We start from the raw sequence: 14,250 nt of genomic DNA, 5'->3' as shown, positions 1-14,250 counted from the left end.
GGTGGTTCCATGTTCGAAAGTGCCTGCATGCCAACACTTGGCAACGCTGGATGTTTAGACTGCTGCTCGGGATCACTTGAGTGAAGCTCAGCTGGGAATGACTCAATATCACTCCAGTTAGGGGAAATTATTTCAACATTCAACATCATCTCCTCTTCCAAATCAGTTTTACTGAACTAAACTAACTAAACTAACCTGTTTAACTGTCAGACTTTGTGTTTGTGAACGGCGTTTGGGGGTACAGGCAATCACAGAGCTGATGGCCTGAGCTCCGAGAATAAAAAAATAGCTGCATGGAGCAGTGTTTTGATGAGTGCTTTCACATAAGTGCTTTCTGCTCTTCATGTACAAGGTCACGTTGTTCCACATTATTCCACTGATCCAGAAAGAGAGTGTAGTATTATTAGCCGCAGTTTTCATTGAATTAGAAAAAAGTTACTTTTGATTAAGGGTACAAGGCATTTTTGCAGGGAACAGAAAAAGAAACTGCACATGGTACCTCTTAAAATGAGTTCAGGCCCGTTAGACACAATATTTACCCGGTAATGATCAAACAGTGGCCAGCGGCGTGGCTGAAGGTGTGACAGTGCTTCCCGTTGGAAAGACATAAATACTGATCAATCTGATAGGCCAGCTTAATAAACATGTCACATCACAGTCTCCAGGGTGCAATTAATCTGTGTTAACATCATTCAGGCCAGATTTACATGCTGCAAAGGCAGCACATTGGTGATCCCATTTGTGTTCAACCAAAACGAGCCCTGCGAATGTATGTTTTCACTAGAGTCTGTCGTTGGCCCTGTTAGGCCGTCAGGTTTGCATGAGCAGCCACATTTAGACAAACCAAGTCCAAGTGGCTCCAGTCCGAGTGGCGCTGATTGTGTTCTGGGTACATAGTTACTTACTTATTTAAAGGTGTGTTGTCCGTTTTACTGGAGCCACACAACTAACAGGAGAGTGAGGCAGACGTCGGGCACCTGAGAAGATGTTGAATCTGGCAACAAATCAAAACGCATGCGTAGCTTTAATCTCCTCTACGACCAAATGAAAAGGTTTCGATTTCATTAATATGCAGAGAGGGGTTTGGGTTTTTTGTCTTTGCTGCGCCGTTTCTTACGTGTCTTTGTTTGTGTGTGTCTGTGTGTGTCCCAGCAGATGTTATGGAGGGGAAGAGTGCCATACTGCTGGGCATGAGTCAGTGGAACTCAAATGACCTGGTGGAGCAGATTGAAACTCTGGGACACATGGAGGACCAGTCGCACGGTACACTTTGCACACACACACACACACACACACACACACACACACACACACACACACACACACACACACACACAAATTAGTAATTACACTCATGACTCACTGAATGATGGTAATGGGGGCTAGACGGAATTGTAGCTTCTATTTATAGCTGCATGAAGTCATTTTTTTTATATCTCTAGGGCGTCAGGAAGAGTAAAAAAAACAATATCGAGGTGTAATGTGTACAAGAAAATATCAGCCCTCTTCAAACTCCATTTGGGCCCAGAGTAGCCAGATAAACGCTGCATCTGGGCTGCCGCAGTGTATGTCAACAATACTTTTTGGTTTCTTGCAAAGTGAACTGAAATGAGCACAACGCTTTGATTTACTTTAGAGTCAAATAGTGACGGCTCCGCTCACCACCTCCTGGGTAGAATATATTTCTAAGTAGTTGAAATTAGATAATCCAAAGTAAATAGATTCCATGTACCGTGCTTGTAAAGGGGGAACATTTTTTAGTCAGCTTTAAATGATAAACTAAGCAAGCCGATACAAAAGATGAATATGGTTTTATGGAGATTTATTATGCAGATATTCAACACATTTCTAGCTCAGCGCTAAAATTCACTTCAAACAAAGAGGATTCACTTCTATTTTTCCGTAAAACAAAACCTGACAAGATGACAAATGGGTTGAGCACAGATAGGTTTGGATGTTAAGTTTCATATTTGCTCTATGTCGTTGCCCAATCCATTACTCAATATTCCTTCATGAGGCATCGAAGAAGTAAAAATGGGATCAACTTCCGTGCTCAATTAATAGAATTTCCTCTCTTTCCTTAATTTCAGTTGAATGTTATTTTTACGCATCCTCAATGCACTCACTTAAAGATGCAGAGGACTGAAATAGCAACAGCTGTTCTTTACTTTTTTTCTCAACCCCAGACTTTTACCAATATACAGTAACTTTGACAGAATAAGCTCCCTCTGTAATTCAGGTAATCAAACAACATCTATACCTACTCTGTTAGTGTCTTATAAGGAATACATCTTAATAAAAGAAATGTAGACCTTTGTCTTTATATAAAAGAATATTTATGACCCAATTGGAAGGAAGGGCATCATATTTTGGCTTTAATACAGATCAACAATCAAATGATTCTCCTGAATTATTCCTGCAAGAAAGTTCTTTATTTTTAATTAATTAATTTATTTTAAGTCTCTGGTGTGATAACAAAATCCCAGTAACTGAATATGTTACGGCCCAGAGGTTTAACAGCACAGTATTTCGCTGACACAATAAGAGCACATCGGTCTGTGCTAAAAATATCATCGTATACTCTCAGTCTCCATCAAGGTTTTAAAGCATTGAGTGAACCTGCTACTCATCAATATACCAAAAAAATAAAGAGAGATGGATAGTCAAATGTTTGGACACACTTTCTGCAGTAGTTTTTTTGGCCAAAGATTTAATCCAGTGTCCCTATCGCTAAAGACAACAGATGTAGCTTAAAAGTGGATGGCAGCAAATAAATAGTCATTATATTTAACTATATAGAGAAACCTCAATAAACAAAACATAGATTCAATACCAACTGTGCTCTACAGCTCCACAGTCCTCTTTAGCAGTTTTTGTTAGGTTTTGTTTACTGAAAAATGGACCGGATTTTGCCATAAAGGTCAGCGCTGAGGTCTGACTAACCGGGTAGATGCATTTAATCATTGTGCTTCACTGCGAGTGTAGTCTGGTCCTGCAGGGACAAAAGAAACAACGCCTGCAGGGATGCTGTAGCTACTAAGTCATGTGGCGGTAACTGAAGGAGTGGGTGCACTGTGAATATTTTACATCCCCCTCACATCCCATCAACAAACCACTCATGAAACCAGTAAGGACCTGTGAAGTGGTCCATGCCAGTACCCGTTAAAACAAAGGAAATAACAGGTTTTCATCACTGCAAATAGCTGCCCCATTGAAAATGAATTTTTCCCTTTCATGTCCATAATGACACAAGATTATTTTACAAAATCAACAATAAATGTATCATTCTAATCCAAATACAGAATATTAATAGTCTTATTATTTAAAGGTAGACTCCATCAGTGCTCTTTTCCTTATTTTTCACATGGGAAAGCCCACTGAGCCATTAGCTAAAAGCAGTGACAAAATAAGGTCATCAATAATGTTATGAATTATTTAAATAACTTGCAATACAAGAATATTTTCATTTACCCACAAAGGAATGAAGCCGCTTTATTGTCTCTTTTCAAAGGCAATCGCACTTTATTTACAAAAAAGTAATTTTACCTCACAGAACACCAGATATGTTTGCGTATTGCTGTATCAACCAAGAACAAGGCTACAAATACATTTCTCAGACAAAACTATGTCTCAAATGAAGGACAGCAGGTTTATGTAGTTCTTGCGAGCTTCAGTTACTGTGAATTCTTTGGCTCCCACATCAGGTGTAAATCACAACAAACGAGAACTTTCACTCTCCACCATTTGTGGATCGCTGACAGGGTGTCTGGTAATAGAACAGGTACTCACATCAGTGGTGCTCAAGATGCATCTGGGGACTTGTTACCGTAAATGTGTGTGATATAGATGGTGTCTGCAAGGGTTTAAAGCTGGTGTCCACACGCTGTGGGAGACGCTGAAAGTAACTTCATTACATATTAACACACTGTCCGCTGTGTAAAAGTATAAGTGCACACTGGGTCTTAAAGACCATCTTTCTCTACTCTTAATAATGTACGGCATTAGCATGCTGGCCAATCTACTTGATGAAATAGAAAAGGGGGCAGCGAGTGGATGCGCCTATAATCAATGCGTGTGACATACAGCAGGTCTGAGTTATGGTAATGCATTCTCTCTCTCTCTCTCTCTCTCTCTCTCTCTCTCTCTCTCTCTCTCTCTCTCTCTCTTTTCTCTCTAGTCAACAAAGTCGAACTCGCCAAAAATAGAAACACCCCCCCAACACGATGCTGCATACAAATGTTTACATCTGTGGGGGCACGGGAAGATTTGACAAAAGCTGTGAACATCGGGGCACAGCTACCAAAAAGCCCAAATGAAAATGATCTCAAAAGCAACACCAACAATAGCTGCTGCAACAAAAGAATCATTACTTCAATTTTGGCCCTGACAGGGCAACACAACAAGCTGTAAACACATCAGAGGCACATTATCATCTTATAAAGACGAGATGGAGAGTTGACCCCCGAGCAGGTAAGGCAAGTTTAGAGCAAAACCAAAAACTGCTGCTGATAAAAAAGATGCTGATTATATGTGCTGAGAGTGAATAAAATGATGAGCCAGATGTACGGAAGTCAAAACAAGGAGTAAAAAGACACTACCAAGCTCCATTGAGCCGAGGGGAAGTTCAAGACCAAGAAGCTCTTAAATGAGACACCGCGGCTGCAGCCACTCATATGCATCATTACCTCATTGCATGTGATCCATTGATAGTGGTTCGTAATGACAGGTGAGAAGAAAAGGAAACCTTAAAGGGCCGACGGGACCGCTCATTCTGTGTGGCAGTTGAGCGCCGACATTCGCCACCCTTTCATCTGTTTTTTGGCTCCTCAAAAGCGCCTCTGGGTTCATAGCCTCTCTCCCTTTGCTCTCCATTATGCTCCCGTGCCCCCTTTTGTTCTTTCAGCTTCTATAACCATCCGCATCCTCCCGCAGCTGCTCCCTCACTCCCCACCATTGCCTCACCTCATTGCGTACTTCTATTTCTCCCCCCTCCACCTTCTTACAATCATTACTTATAAGCTATAGGCGACCGGAAATACTAATACACCCTTATAGGGGCAGCGATGAAAACCGTCATCGCCATATTGATGCTGTTCACTTTTCATTGGCATTTTCCCCCCTGCTTCATTTACTTGCTGATACGGTGTGATGTGAGGATGTAGCTGAACACAAAGTGAACCTTGGAGAAATCATCTATTTTCTATGGAGCATCACAGCTCTTTCTTCTACATGCACACTTGAGCTCTCTTCCTAAACACGTGCAGAGCGAAAGAGTAACACAGAACATACATTTAAGAGAGTGATAGGGAAGATAATGAAAACAAGTGAGGGAGCGCCAGGGGTATCACTGCCTCGTTATTTATACAGCCCATTGTTGTCAAAGGCTCTTTCTTCATTCTGTCTGCATTTATTTTGCTCTTTTTGAATATCTGTGGGCAAATACACTTTGTGCAAGTCTGCATGTGTTAGCGTGCTGATCTCATAAGAAGTAAATGAGTAATAAGAAGTCAGAAATGCCATGAGATCCCACATTGAGCACAGTTAGTCACACCACAAAAACACTGTCTGTGCCAAGAGCTCCAGCAAGGAAGGAAGTGTAAAACGGAGGATGAGGGAGAACAACTGCATGTAATTAAAAGAAACAAACACGTATTAAAGGCCACGCATTCTCTGCTTCACTGCAGATGGCTGACACCTCCCTCTGCCCTTTAGTTATGATGATTGAGCGTGAGTGTGCATGTGGAGGGGGATTGTGAGACACATCGAATGTCCTTGGAGTGGCACGCGTGGATGTGCCATCCTGGGGGAGTTGGACAATCTGTGCAACTTCTGAAGGGTTAAGAAATGGCCTCATGCTCCCGGTAGTGATAATGACTCATAATGAAATAATAAGCAATACAGTTACAAAGTGAAATAAAGTATGAATGGTAAAATAGAATTCCCCTCGTCCAGTCTCATATGACCATCAATATTGGTTCAGAGGAGGCTTCTGCCTGCTCCTTCTCCAGCTCAGCGCTTTAAATCTTGCGGGGGGGCGTGTCCCTTCTGCTGTTATTGTATGTGATTGGCTGCACATTCGAGCCCAGCTCCTCCCTCCTGAATTCCTTTCCTGAATATTACTGTGTAACTCAGTTCTATATGATCCAAGGTGAAAGGAGAAAAAACTCCCAAAGGGAGAAAATTGAAAAATTGAAAGGAATCCATAAAGGATCATAAAGCATCCGTCCTCAGGTCTTAATGTTACGTTGTGACTGGATGTTAAAGTGTAGAGTAATTATATGACTATGAATTGTGTTTGATTCATATTGCAATTATTGCATCTAACAAGCTAATGTAATAACTAATAACACACAAACTACAATTCTAACACCAAACATTACTACATGTAGTGTAACTAGATGTGCTCTACTGCTTAAATCCTCTGGTGCACCTGTTGTTAATTCCATCAACACCAACACAGCTGAAACGCATTAACATCCCCTCTGCTACTTACCTGAACACATCGTTATCAGAGAAGTGCAATTGAATTCATGCCATTTCCTCATAAAAGATTGTTCCTTCATTTTTTGGAGCAGTAGATAGAATTGATTTAACTGTATTCATTATCTTCTCTTTTTCCTTATCTCTTAACTGAGTAAAATATCTTCTGATAGCTGCTGCTGTAACTTTTAGCAATATCTCTTGTGACATTTCTGGGTATGTTTGTAAATCTGTATAATTCAGTCTTTTTGGTAAATGTCAGATTATTACTGAATGAGCCTCTGCCACCTCACTTCCTATTCCTATATAATTATGTGTCTGTGTGTGTGCGTGTGTTCAGCCAGCCGGTTTGTCATGCAGCGGAGTTGGTGGCGTCTCCCGGGGTCTTTTCGCAGCAGGGCAACACGACAGACCCTAATTCCAACAGCGGTGGACAGATGGCGGAGCTTGTTAGCAGGCGTGCACCGTACAAGGGGTCAGAGGTCGCTGATCAGCCAGTCAGGAGGCAGCAAACCTTCAAACAAGCAACCTACCTGTTGCTACGAAAACAGCACACACGGTTTCCTATTCACATTTGTTTTCTCCAGCATCATAACAGCCATAAAAAAATATTTCTTCACTCATACATCCCCATGCAATGGCGATGTCCTCGTTTTTTTTCGAGCTAGGGACCTTTGTTAGATTAAGTGATGTATTCCAAAACATTCTCTTCATTATCTTTTAAAAACATGAAAAAATCCTTACAGTGAGATAGTGCATTTCTAGTGTTACACTGACGATCCAGAGGCTTTTTTGGCCTTGTGTGTTTATGTTGCAGCGTTCATCCTATCGGGACCATATGGGTTTGGGAGTAAATAAACACATAATATTTTAAACATGCTCCATGAAGCCTTTAAGCCTATTTTTGGTTCCCTGTTTTTATAACATGCAAATTCTAGCACGTCTTGCTGAGTTGAGCTTAGATTTAGATTTAGAGGCAGAAATCCTTTGCAGGAAGAAGCCAACCCTGCTCCTCTCTGTGGACATCTTTTCACACTAAGGAGTTTATTCACTGCCTGACAGTCAACATTGAGGACATATTGCCATTTCCATACTCCGCGGGAAGACAACTCTTTCCCGATGATGATTGTTGAACATTTTGCCTCTACCTCTCATCCCGCTGCTTTGGTTTTCACCCGTCTGCTCAATCGAAGGTGGTAATTATGGTAAAAGTCGTCAACACCTCAGAAGAAACAGGAAACAAATACTTTGCACTCTGGTGATAAAAATAGAAGTCACCTAGTTCAGGCAAAATACAATTGTATATTATAGTTGTACAGACCAAATGAAAAACTTGGATCAACATCAATATCTCCTCCCTGCTCATTCATCTGTAGACTTCTCTCTAGAGCCCTCTGATCTTCACAACCTTCTTTTTCTGGACGCAATTTTCTCAGCCTCTCCCTCAAACATAGGTCAAGAAACATCTGAGACGACATTATGATAGCCGATGCAGTGTGTGTACCTGGCTGACTGCGCTTTAAACCAATGCAAACAGCCTCGGTTGCTGCTGAACAAAGCCATCTTTATTAACTTTTCACGTGTAAAGGTTCGAGGAAAGGTCATTCGTTGGGGGAGAATGAGCGCAGATTAACTAAATACCACTAAGCTTCGTGAAGTACGTCTTGACGGGCAGGACTCAGACCTCTGACAGGAAGCTTGTGGAAACAAAAAGAGTGACAAAAATCTGCCTCTTAACTGCAGGGAACCGGTTTACAGCGCTGAGCCGATCCAAACAAAAAGATCTTGTCAGTTTCCTCTAATATCACACAAATGTCCTAATTGTTGGATTCATGAGCAGCCCAGCGTGTGCGCTGCTCTCAGAACTGATGAGGTGAGCGAAGCTCTGCTATTTCCTCTGACTGTTGTTCCTACAATCTGCTGAACGCAGCTGTTTGTTGCAGATTGGCAGCCAGGGCCTTTTTTAGAACAACGTGAGATGCAGGGCTTTTCATAATAAGTGCTTGAATGCACTCTGATAACACAATTGTGTATGTTTTTGTTGCTCCATATTAAGGCAATGTTTTTAGAAATGAAGGTACTACTGATTATTGGTCAATATTTTTCGGGGGTTCCAAAAGCCAAGCCACGTACATCGGATATAGCTGCAGCGATCCCTCCCCCCAAATCAGAGAAATCATGTTTCTCTCAATCATCCACAGGAACTGCAGCGTTTGAGAATGGTCATGAAATTGAGTTCAGTATTTTTCTTTAAGGCTCCAACCCTCCAAAAAGTAACTCATATGATGGTTTCTGTTAAGAGGTTCATGCTATGCTGTTTTCTCAGTGTGAAAATGAAGACATGGCTATTTCTTAAAGATTTACCCCGACTTAAAGTGCCCCGTACCCACTGGGAGAATGATCACCAGCTGCGACAGTCTCGCTGGTATTGTTTTCACCCTATGAGTCTGGGTGAGTCATCGGGACAAAACGCGGCCTTGGAGACACTTACAGGAGCGACCACACAGTCGCATTTCATTGCTTTCCGACGTGTTTAGGACAAGGACAGATTCCGTCACCGCCATACAACCACGCAAGGTGCAGTCGTGAAACTGTACAGGTCTGTGGTGAAACGAAGGTTGTGTTTGAATATGGAGCAAGGTTGCCAGAAGTAGGCGGTTGGAAGTGGAGAAGGGGCATTGTATAGAGTATTTACATATACATGTATAATCCGCCTCTGAATAACTTTTTTGTTGTATTTTTGCTGTAAAGATGGTGATTTTAACATTGGGGGTCCATGGGGATTGACTCGCCCTTGGAGCCATCCATCTAAAAAACAGATATTTTCAGCACATTGCACAGGTTGCCAATTGTTTTTTCCCTGCTAGCTGTTAAATTCCGCTTCACAGTTTTTCCCCCCCTATAGTTCTTAACAAGATTTCCGGGAGGAACTTCTTCTGCCCAACCGGAAAAAAAGACCTTTCCCACATTGATTTCCTTTTACTTTGTGACCAAAATAGTGCAGCGTGCCGAGTCCCTTGTGTGTGTGCTGAGCTGTCGTAGACAAGCTGGCAGTCAGAGGCCGGCTTTGGGCTGGCTGAGGCGTAGAAGGGAGAAGACATGCGGAAATCTGCGAGAGCCTACCATGACAGGTGGTCCCAGAGCGGGAAGCCAAATAAACGCGTAGCCCTGCCTCCAGTCTGGACAGACAAAACAGTAAGAGAGACAGAGCTCAGGAATAGGACGGGTTTGGGAGCAGAAGAGCCCGCCGGGCGGTAGAAATTGTAATGTGTGTGACAACGATTGGTGTTAGAATTGTAGTCTGTGTGTTAATAGATATTAGTTATTACATTAGTATGTTAGATTAATAACTGCAATATGAATTAAACACAAGTTATAGTCATTTAATTACTGTACACATAACATCCCAATATAAAATTGAAGCCTGGGCGAAGGGTCTTTTGGATTTTTTTTTCCCCTTGTTGTTTTTGAGCAATAAATGAGAGGCAGATGTTTGATTTTGTACCATATAAGCTGAGTTAGACATAATGGTAAAGATGTGATGAACTGTGATGATTTAAGATGTATTAGGATTAAGTGTATAAGTGTATTAGCTCATTAGATGATATCAATATTATACATGCTATGTTATGTTTATAACTTTCAGAAGCCTCCTGAGAACCATTCTTGATGGTTTTATGAGACTGTACCAAGGCACACAAAATATTACTCATACCATATTTCACTTCACTGTAATTATATTATATATATTGCTTCTGTTAGTTATGAAATGGTTTATAATTTTTAAACTCCAGCCAGTAGACGCTTCTTGACTTCTCGCCTCAGCCAGGCCGAGGGTAAAGGTTCAGAAAATCACAGATGACACAGCCTGCAGCTTCCGCAGAGGGTAATGAGTTTGGCCAAGTTCCCATGAAAAGCCGAGCTGCAGAGAGAGAGAGAGAGAGAGAGAGAGAGAGAGAGAGAGAGAGAGAGATGCTTCTAGTCATCACAGTTGCAATGAAAATGTCCCCAAACCTGCACAGTGCACCGTTTAAAACAATTCATTTCCATGAGAAAAACAACCACCTTCCAGCTGTTTACTGCCAGTATCGACGTCTTCCTACCATTTCAGCCTAAGGTTACAGACTATCGCCCAGTTTTGAGTACAGAACATATTCACCAATCCATATCCATTTACACCCGGTGCTTCTGAGTGGAGTGGCTCCTGCAGTGACCCTTTCTTCTCCCTTTTCTTCCTTTTTTTTATCTTTCCTCCTTCCTTGCTTGCTTCCTTCCTTCCTGCTACTTGCTGTTTCTACCCTTTACTTGTCCAACAGAGGGCCTCTACCAGCTGGGTGGTCCACGCTGTCCCCCTCAGAGCAGCATTGAAGGCCTGGAGGACACAGAGGTGGGATCATTATGAACAGCTTTCTCAGTTCATCCTCCAGCAGGACACGACACGCAGAAGCACGCAGTTATTCATCATGCTAATATGTGGCCCATCTTTCCCTGCGTCTAGGTCTCGTTTTTAAACGTACCTGAACCTGTATTTTTTGTCGGTTTTTTTTTGTTTTTTTTTAGATGAAATGCAAAACGCACGTGCTGCTGCTTGTGGTGCACGGAGGAAACATCTTGGACACAGCAGGTGGAGACCCGAGCACAAAGGCGGGCGACGTGGCCACGCTTTCCTCAGTGCTGGAGAAGGTGACGCAGGCGCACTTCCAGGCCGTCGCCGAACACGTCAAGATCAAGCTGGTGCCGTGTCTGGCCGTGTGTGCCGAGGCCTTCTCCCTGGTGTCCAAGTGAGTGCTGTTGCCAGAACAGAGAACAGCCTCTTCGGCCCGCTTTCAACTGGATGAAATCCAGACGTGGTTTAAAAGGGTTTCGCTTTGGCCACATACACACTGAAGACAGATGAAAGGTCCTTATAAAGTATTTCTTAAGTGCTATAAATAATTCACTAAAAGTCTTAAATCGCTGAAGCCACGGATGAATGCTCGACTGCCTTTTAAACAAGCAGCCGGGATTCATGTACGGCTGTGATGTCACAACTATACAGCTGGCTGGGGAGTCAATCTTTGGTCAAAGTGGCGCTTCGAAGACGACAAAGGCGCAGCTGCTGAATATCAGAGCAGACTGTGCTTTATTTTTTTTAATCAACAGGCGTTTTAATGTAGCTAACAACTATCCATTAGCACACACAAATGCATGGATGGGCCATGAGCGAGACTTTATGACACTCATGTTAGGCCTTCTGGATAAAAACAGCCGTTGCTGCCTTCTTCCGCTCCTTTCATGTCACAGCGAGAAAAATGAATAATTTCACTGACACCAGCTGCAACATCCCATGAGTGGCTACTTCCACAGGCTGCTTATCGGACTTGTCCTACTTGGTAGGACTTAAGAGTTAAGTCGTGTGGAGAGACGGTCCAATTAACACTTCCTAAGCATCTGCTTAGTTCAGCCGGGGACACACCAAGTTAATGACCATTGTGAGATTTGATTTGGCTCTTAGAAGAATCAGAGCAGCGACGAGCAAAACATATTTAATCTTTGTTTTGAATCAGCAGCAAAAAAAAAAACCCTAATGAGGAAGAGTTTGGGCGAAGGAGCGGGGCTTCAAGGAGCCGTGTCTTAAGTGAGAAGCGTCAGGTTTTATTGGCCGTGCTGGTCAGCTGCGTGAATGTGGATGGAAGTCAGTGAACTGGTGAATGAGCGTGAATGAAACGGCTAATGTGAGCAAGTCGGGGCTCTAAGGGACACTAAGTCCCTGCTGCAGAGGCTTTTTTTTCACAGAAAACTTGTGGTAAAAACACAGGTGTGAACAAGTAAGACTACTATGTAATGTGCATGTTACGTTATGTGAATTACATCGTTCAGCTTCCTTTTGAGGGTCTCCGTTATGTTTTGTATTAAACATCTCAAGTCATTCTCACAAGTTTCATAAATAACCTTTGACACAAAAAAGACTTTTGACAGTTTCCAGGGGGCAATCAAGGAATCTGTCCAATATGAACGCCCGGCTGCAAGAACGAGCAAAGAGGGAAAGATGTTCGTTTTGATAAGGTGGTGAAGGTCAAATGAGGATATGGGCAAATTCCCAAGTAGATATTGCAATGTGAATTAGTATGCTGAAGATGTCTCTCTGCCCCCGAGAGCATATGTGGCCATGTGGAATATTTGAATTGTAACCTTTTTAAATGATGTCATCTCTAATTGTTACTTCTCTGCTTAAGTCCCGTTGGTGGCTTAAATGAACGACTAAATTGCATTATACGGTTTCATTTTGCACTGATCCTAAAGTCTCTGCAAGGAATCCTACGGTATCTGCTTATATAATTAGCTACATTTACTTATGTTTCAGGTTACATTTAAGGTGTCAATTTCAGAGTTATAGTTAATTGTGGATGTTATATCCACAATTAACTATAACTCTGAAATGATAAAAGGGGACTATAGTAACTGAGTGATGAACAAATCTATGTAGCGGATCCTCATGATGAATAAGATACGCTTTATGGCCATTAAAAGTCACATGTCTTGTTCCTCGCTGGAAGGAGCGTTTTGGTCTTGTCTTGCTGTCTGTGCAAAGAACTGCCGACGCATAACTGATGATTTCATTCACATTCAATGAAGCGCTCTATTCTGTGCAGGGGATGTTTTTGTCTGAAGAGTCACTAATCACCAGGACTGAGACAAAGTGTTTAGCAGTCAGGTCCGAGGCTTCTGTCTGGTTTTGTGATTGGCGTTAGGCCGAGTGAAGTAGTGACTGGAAGCAAGTCCAGTCTGAAGACACTTGAGTCCTGTAGATTCTCGACAGCTTGACATCTGCGCGCCTTTCACCACATCCGGGGATTAACTATTAAAAACCTGCCCATGGCCCACTGCCCACGGGAGTCGAGCAGAGCTGAGTTTTTGCGATATGTCTCGGTCGTGGACCCAAACATACATATCGAAGGAAGACTCGCTTGTATTAAAATGCCATGTCACAAAGGACCAAAGCTGCCTCATGAAGAAACAATGACATTTCGATGACATTTCTTTTTTATTATAGCCCCAGTTGTAACACTGCATTTCTATACTTTTTTCCAATATTTTAATAAAGCCATCTAGTCTGAGTCCTGTCCAAACGTGACGTATTTGAACTGATCCCACAAATCTGATACAATCCTTGCTTGACAACGCATTGACTGTGATTGGGCAGGTTAACGGGCGCCAGCCCGTCATTGTGTGTATCAAGAAGCATCCTCCTCATGTCCCACGTCAGTGGTTCACAAACCAGGAAAACTGAAGGCCCCCCGACCTCCCAGCTGAGTTGTACCCTTTTTGTTTAGAATTAATTGCATTATAATATATAAACTATAAAATATTAGTTTTTCTTTCTAAACAAAGTGCATATTACCTCACTTTTCCACCTCAGTTCATTATTTCTTTGCAGCTTTTACGGGGCAGGACAGTTTTCCAATTTCTTTTTGCTTCTTGATCAGCGTGGTGGGTTTCCAAGTGTCTTGTCAATTTAGTGGGCTTCACACTGTCTGGTGGCAACACACTGAGGTCTCACGCCATGGCCGACCTTAGTGATTTGATAGCCCAGTGACAGATTCGCCTCGTTATATTTTCGTACATTTACCTTTCGTACAAAAAAAAAAGATTCACGTTATTTCTTCACTGTTTGTTATTGGGTCAAAATCTCGCTCAAGGAAAAGTCTCCTTATAAAATCGGCTTGTTGAGCAGCAACAGGCCCCACGTTACAGCAATCAAACTCTATTGTCCTCCTAGTGTAAGAATCC

At 42.3% G+C, this 14,250-nt stretch overlaps 1 protein-coding gene across 2 annotated transcripts in view; it reads left to right on the top strand.

Moving 5' to 3' along the window:
- pitpnm3 (PITPNM family member 3) overlaps positions 1-14,250 on the top strand; it is a 54,552-nt gene that overhangs the window by 16,786 nt on the left and 23,516 nt on the right. Inside the window, exons 3-5 of one of the 2 annotated variants that reach the window (XM_040175588.2) lie at positions 1,156-1,263; positions 10,797-10,867; positions 11,041-11,261. In XM_040175588.2, the coding sequence (XP_040031522.2) occupies positions 1,156-1,263; positions 10,797-10,867; positions 11,041-11,261 (400 nt within the window). Of the gene's footprint in view, positions 1-1,152; positions 1,264-10,796; positions 10,868-11,040; positions 11,262-14,250 lie in introns of both variants that reach the window. The other variant, XM_040175579.2, reaches the window with a different exon arrangement.

Source organism: Gasterosteus aculeatus, chromosome 1, assembly GCF_964276395.1.
Source record: "Gasterosteus aculeatus chromosome 1, fGasAcu3.hap1.1, whole genome shotgun sequence".
NCBI classification, from domain to species: Eukaryota; Metazoa; Chordata; class Actinopteri; order Perciformes; family Gasterosteidae; genus Gasterosteus; species Gasterosteus aculeatus.
This window is presented reverse-complemented; position numbering and strand designations above follow the sequence as displayed.